This window comes from Oratosquilla oratoria, chromosome 2 (genome assembly GCF_046742065.1).
Source record: "Oratosquilla oratoria isolate Oo_2021 chromosome 2, ASM4674206v1, whole genome shotgun sequence".
NCBI classification, from domain to species: domain Eukaryota; kingdom Metazoa; phylum Arthropoda; class Malacostraca; order Stomatopoda; family Squillidae; genus Oratosquilla; species Oratosquilla oratoria.
The window spans coordinates 54748137-54755199 of record NC_134778.1 but is presented as its reverse complement, the minus strand read 5'-3'; the positions used below and the strand labels follow the sequence as shown (position 1 = coordinate 54755199).

Below are 7063 nucleotides of genomic sequence, written 5' to 3'. Positions count from 1 at the left end.
AAATTGTTAAACCAGATCCTAAATTGCCATTACATTCGCCTCCCAAATCCGGAAAGCAAACAGATAGAAATAAAAAATCTCATTGATCAGCTCTTCGCTCTACAAAAGGAGAATTGCGTCACCCGTTCTATCACCATCAGGCAGGAACTGGTTGGAGAAACCGGCCGAATCCGAAGCAACTACAGTACACTCCTTAGCCCAGATCTAAAAGAGGCCGCCAAGGAACTTTGGGAAAGGGACATAAAGAACATAAGAATAAAGGAGAATACAAGAGACCATAAGGCCTACACTAGGCAGTTCCGTATCCATCACCACCTGTCATCTCCATTCATAAAGTTGTCTAATAGTTTTTTAAAACAACTGATACTTACAGCGCTCACTACATGGTTACTAAGTTTATTCCATTCATCGACCACCCTATTAGTAAACCAATTCTTACCTATTCCCTTATTAAATCTAAATTTGTCCAGTTTATACCCATTACTGCGAGTCCTGCCCTGTTGTTTTATTATGATGACCTTGTTTGCATCATCCTTGTTATAACCTTTGATCCACTTGAACACTTCTATTGGATCACCCCGCACTCTGCGTCTTTCCAGAGAGTGCAAGTTAAGGTGCCTAGGCCTCTCTTTGTAAGGCAAATTTCTGAGTCCATGTATCATTTTGGTCATTCTTCTCTGTACTGATTCTAGTGAATTTATGTCCATTCTGTAAGACGGAGACCAAAACTGTACCGCATGGTCAAGGATGGGTCTAACTATCGCTAGATAGAGTTTAATAATTACCTCTGCACTTCTTTTCGTTACCGTCCTAGCAATGAAACCTAATGCTCTGACTTTATTTCTGGCTCTAATGCACTGCTTCCTGGTTTTAAGGTCCGGACTCACCAGAACTCCCAAGTCCCTCTTCCACTTAGATTTGTCTAAAAACGTGTTATCTAAGCTGTATCTATTTTCGGGGTTATGTAGCCCTACGTTTAACACGCTACACTTAGAGATATTGAAGTTCATTTGTCATTTCACCGACCATGTTAACAATCTATTAAGATCATCCTGCAGAATCTCTGCGTCGTCTCCTGACCTAATTAGGCGTTCTATTTTAGTGTCGTCCGCAAACTTACTAACATCACTATTTATCCCATCGTCTAAGTCGTTTATGTACATAATGAACAACAAGGGACCCAAAACCGAGCTTTGGGGGACTCCACTAGTAACATTGCCCCACCTAGATTTTATTCCATTTATAGTGACCCGCTGTTTTCTGTTACTGATCCAAGCTCTAATCCATTCTAACACTTTTCCTCCTATGCCATGGGCTTTGATTTTATTTAGTAGTCTCTGGTGTGGCACCTTGTCGAACGCTTTGCTAAAGTCAAGGTGAATAACATCGTAATTATCATTATTATCTGACGCCTTATATACTTTAATGTAAAAGGATAGAAGATTAGTCACACATGACTTACCCTTGGAGAAACCATGCTGTGAATCACGAATTAAATTATGTCCTTCGATGTGTTCTCTGAGTCTATTTACTATTATTGATTCAAGCATTTTTCCTATAACCGATATCAAACTGATTGGCCTGTAGTTGCAGATAGATGATCGATCTCCCTTCTTAAAAACAGGAATAACGTTTGCCTGCCTCCAAGCAGTTGGCACAAAACCAGTGTCTACCGATTTATTGAATATTTCAGTTAACTGGTCGCAGATTTCAAATTTACACTCCTTAAGCATTCTTGGAAAATTTTCGTCTGGACCCGGAGATTTTGTAGCTTTAAGTCTTTCAATCTGCTTGATTACTTCTTCTTTACTAATGCTGATATTAGATAGACTACTTTCTTCATCCCCTCTGAAAATCGGATCGCAGTCAGGTACTTTATCTAACCTCTCATTAGTAAACACCGATAGAAAATAATTGTTAAACTCCTCACTCCTTTTTTCCTCCGACATTTTCATCGTTTTTAATTGGTCCTAATCTTTGTTTATTTTTTGTTCTATAGAGGTGAAAGAAACCCTTTGGGTTGGATTTTGCTTGACCGGCAACCTTAATTTCATAATTACGTTTCTCTGTACGTGTATTCCTTTTAACCAGCTTTGCCATTTCGTTATATCTTGATCTAAGGTGTGATTCCCCGTTTTTTATTTTTACGTAAAGTCCTCTTTTCATTCCGATCTCATGTTTCAATCTGTCCGTCATCCATTTGGGAGTATTACTATTTTTCCGTATTGACTTTAGGGGGATAAATGTGTTTTGTGCATTAATAATTAGATCAGTTAGATTGCTATACATTTCATCCAAATCGCTGACCTGTCTGTTGAGCCTTCGCCCTCAAATGGCCTGACCCATGGTATGCATATTAACCTCCGTGACCCGACCCCTAGTCATGACCTGACCTCCGGTCACGCACCGAGACCCGACAATGTTCGAAACGTCCGCATGACATTTCGTATTCAATTTCAAATAGGTTTTTATATTGTCAAAGTTTGCTTTCCTGAAGTCTGGTACTTGGACGTTATTCGTACTTTTTAATTTTTCCCAAATAACATTAAATCTTATTTCTTGATGATCGCTAGAGCCTAGACTATCTCCCACTATTACGCTGCTAATTTGGTGCTCATTATTAGTTAAAATTAAGTCCAGGGTATTTTGTCCCCTCGTAGGATCGGTAATCACTTGTTTTAGGAAATTATCCTGCACCACATCTAGGAATTTCTTCGCTTCATGATCTCCTATTAAAGTTTCCCAGTCAATGTTTCTATAATTAAGATCTTCCATGATCACAACGTTTTTATACGATATCATCATCCGTAAAGGAGATAGGGCAGAACTGTATGTTATAATGGATAAAAACTCTTACCTTGAGAAGATGAACCCGATCCTGGAAAACCCTACAAAGTTCCAGCGCCTACAAAATTATCCCAGTTTACTAAAGATGCCGTCCTTCTTGTCAAGTCGTTGGAGGTCCTGGTTGCAGCCCTCGAGTCACTGCATAGAGAGGCAAGACCGATTGGATTTCAAGTCTCCTAGATCAGGACCAAGGTCCAAGAATTTGGCGGCTTACTAGATGACACAGTTCAGTCTGTCTTGGGGTTCTTTCAAAGATTTTATCTCCAAACTAAACAAACTAGCACACAACATAAAATTTAAAGTTGAATGGAAAGTAGACGGGAAAATTGCTTTCTTGGACATACTTGTCACTAGGTGTTCGGATCAATTGTCCTTCACAGTATACCGAAAACCTATACACACTGGCAGCTATTTAGACTTCTTCAGTTACCATCAGGATAAAATTATATACAGTGTTGCTACGGGACTCTTTATGAGAGCTCTTGGGATTTGCAGTCCACAACACCTGGATACAGAGTTATATTTAGTACACCTACAACTATCAGAATTAGGGTATCCGGATTGGTTTTTATCAAAAGCACTCAGTAAGGCTATATTAAGTTTTTACAAAAATCATAACACTACAAATAAGTACATATGGGATAACAAATGTATTACTTTATCATACAATGAATATATCAATACCGCCTCTAAATTACTACCCAAAGATCAAATTAAATTCACTTTTAACTACCCCAATAGTTTGTTTAAAAAGGTAGTAAATGTCCACAAAAGAACTAAGGTGAATAAAAATCCAGGAGTTTATAAAATACCATGTCAAGACTGTGAAGATGTATACTGGGGTCAAACAGGACGTGACCTCAACACAAGAATTAAAGAACACAAAAATTCAGTGAAATATGCCCAAGAAAACTCGGCGGTGTTTCTTCACACCTACCAAAAGGACCATCGAATTGATTGGGACAATTCAGCCATCCTTTTTAAGTCTCATTGTAGTTTCCGGAGGAAAATTGTAGAATCCTCTTTTATAAAACATTTCCCTAATCTGAACATCTGTATATATATTATACTACCCCCAGCATATGTACTTATCTGCTGAGGAGGACCACAGAAAGTGGTCGAAATGTATACATATATTTATTTCTAACCTTATTTTCCGATAGTGGAAGTCAAGTCTTGCTTCACTAATGTGCTACATTACTATTTTCATATATATATATATATATATATATATATATATATATATATATATATATATATATATATATATATATATATATATATATATATATATATATATGTATGTATATACAGGATGTTCGGGACAAATTTTATATTTTTTTATCTTCTGCCATTTCAGAACCATTTGGAGGATTTAATAGCTGTAAAGTGCAACGGATAGCTGATTCTATATACTATTGGTGGGTGTGAGAGCTAGAGAGCATGGACAACTGGAAAGCACAGGAATATTGGAAGAGTGCAACCTGCATCATGATGATTCACGCCGGATTAAAAAATTCGAAAATCTTAGCTGCATCTCAGTGCTCCTTGAATACCGTGAAGGCCGTGAGATGTGAGCTGGAGAATTGCGACAGAGATGTGGGAGCAGGGGCTAGCAGGAAGGATCATAGCAAGCGTTCTGACTCTGTCTGCACAACGAAATTCGTCGAGAAGCTGAAAAAATGCGGCAAGATCCAGGCAAGGCAATAAGGACCTTGATGAGAGAGATGGGCGTCTATGAAGAAATCGCTCAACGAGGATCTTCGCTACTCTTCATACTAGAGGCGCAAGGGCCAACTACTCACTGCCAAGGCCCTAGAGAATCACTTTACGAAAGCCAAGAAACGTCTCAACAAGGTCAAACTCCAAGTCGAGCCGGTGATGCTCTGGTTCTTTTAAGGCGAGAAGAACTTATGCCAGGACCAGTTGCACAATGTGCAGAACAACAGGTGGCTAGTCTACAGTCCGCACGAAGTCTCGCACTTCATGAAGACTAAGTTCTCTCAAACTGTGATGGTCTTTGGGTGTTTCCAGCGAAGGCCACGTCATGCAGCCCCACATATTTGAAGAGGGATTCAGACTCACTTCAGATAGCTATATTGATTTGCTGCTCACTGTTGTCAAGTGCTGGGAGGAAAGGGTGGCTGCGGGAAGACCATACGTGTGACAGCAAGACTCAGCTCCATGTCACACGTCCGGGAAAACCCAGAAGTGGCTGTCTGAGAACTTCTATGACTTCACCAGTCTCAACATCTGGGCCCCCACCTCGCCTGGTTGCAAACCCATCGACTATTATGTGTGGGGCACGGTTGAAAAAGACACCAATCGTACCACCTGCAACACCAAGGAAGAGCTGATTGCCAGGAGCAAACTGGTGTTCAGGCGTCTCTCGAAGGACACCGTGAAGGCCGCGTGCTGCAGGTTCAGGTCCCGCCTGGAGGGCGTGGTGGAGGCTCAGTGCGTTTACTTTGAGTGAGCTGTATTTGGCAAAAGATCCTTTAAGAGATGTACTTTGAATTTTGAGTATACATAATTGTTGGCCAAGACATGAAGTTTTTCTTTCCTTTCCGAAAAAGTGTCAAATTTATCCCGAACACCTAAAAAAAATGTTGTAAATATAAGAGCATTGTCTTAATAAAGATTTTATTGACCATTTTATCAACAACGTATCATTTAAGATTTTATTTGACCAACGGGTCGCGGGTGGTCTAGTATATATATATATATATATATATATATATATATATATATATATATATATACATATATATATATATACACACACGCATATATATAACTTATATGTATATATATACATATATATATATATATATATATACTGTATATATATAACATACTGTATATACATATATATATATATATATATATATATATATACTGTATATATAACACACATACATATACATACATATATATGTATATATATATATATATATATATATATATATATATATATACACATGCAGATTATCTAAAAAAAAAAATGGACTGGCTGGTGAGGTTATTTAATATTTGCTGGAGAGAGGGTAGAGTGCCGGAGGACTGGAGGAGTGCCTGTATAGTTCCACTTTACAAGGGAAAAGGGGACAAGTGTGAATGTAGTCGTTTCAGAGGGATTAGCTTGTTAAGTGTAGTTGGGAAGGCTTATGGGAGGATCTTGATTGAGAGGATTAGGAGAGGAATAGAGGGAGTAATTGGTGAGGAACAGTGTGGATTTAGGACGGCTAGAGGTTGTGTAGATCAGATTTTTGTAGTAAGACAAATGTGTGAGAAAGCTATAGGAAAGGGGAAGGATGTTTTTTTGGGTTTTTATGGATCTGGAAAAGGCCTACGATAGGGTATATATATATATATATATATATATATATATATATATATATATTATATATATATATATATATATACATGCAGATTATCTAAAAAAAAAAAAAAAAAAAAAAGTGGACTGGGTGGTGAGGTTATTTATTGTATGGTGGAGTGTGGGTAGAGTGCCGGAGGACTGGAGGAGTGCCTGTATAGTTCCTCTTAACAAGGGAAAAAGGGGACAAGTGTGAATGTAGTAGTTTCAGAGGGATTAGCTTGTTAAGTGTAGTTGGGAAGGCTTATGGGAGGATCTTGATTGAGAGGATTAGGAGAGGAACAGAGGGAGTAATTGGTGAGGAACAGTGTGGATTTAGGACGGCTAGAGGTTGTGTAGATCAGATTTTTGTAGTAAGACAAATATGTGAGAAAGCTATAGGAAAGGGGAAGGATTTTTTTTTTTTTATGGATCTGGAAAAGGCCTACGATAGGGTAGACAGAAAGGCACTGTGGGAGGTTATACAGATATATGGGGTAGGAGGAAAGCTTCTAGGAGCTGTTAAGATTTTTTATGAGAGTAGTAGAGCTTGTGTCATGATTAGAAATGGAGAGAGTGAGTGGTTCGAGGTAAAGGTGGGACTTCGTCAAGGATGCGTTATGTCGCCCTGGCTGTTCAACTTATACATGGATGGGGTAGTGCGAGAGGTAAATGCAAGGGTAGTGGGTCAGGGATTGGAGATGGTTAAAGAAAATGGAGAAAAGTGGGAGGTGAGCCAGCTGTTGTTTGCGGACGACACTGCACTTGTGACAGGATCGGAGGAGGGACTGAGGAAGTTGGTGACAGAGTTTGGGAGAGTATGTGATAGAAGAAAGCTAAAGATAAATGTGGGTAAAA

The 7063-nt window shown here is 38.8% G+C and overlaps 1 protein-coding gene across 1 annotated transcript; it reads left to right on the top strand.

The window, feature by feature from the left end:
- The first annotated feature begins 3064 nt into the window (after positions 1-3064).
- Positions 3065-3946, top strand: LOC143036004 (uncharacterized). Its single transcript, XM_076203265.1, has one exon. The coding sequence runs from the start codon at positions 3065-3067 to the stop codon at positions 3944-3946; it is 882 nt and encodes a 293-aa protein (XP_076059380.1).
- The last annotated feature ends 3117 nt before the right edge of the window (positions 3947-7063 follow it).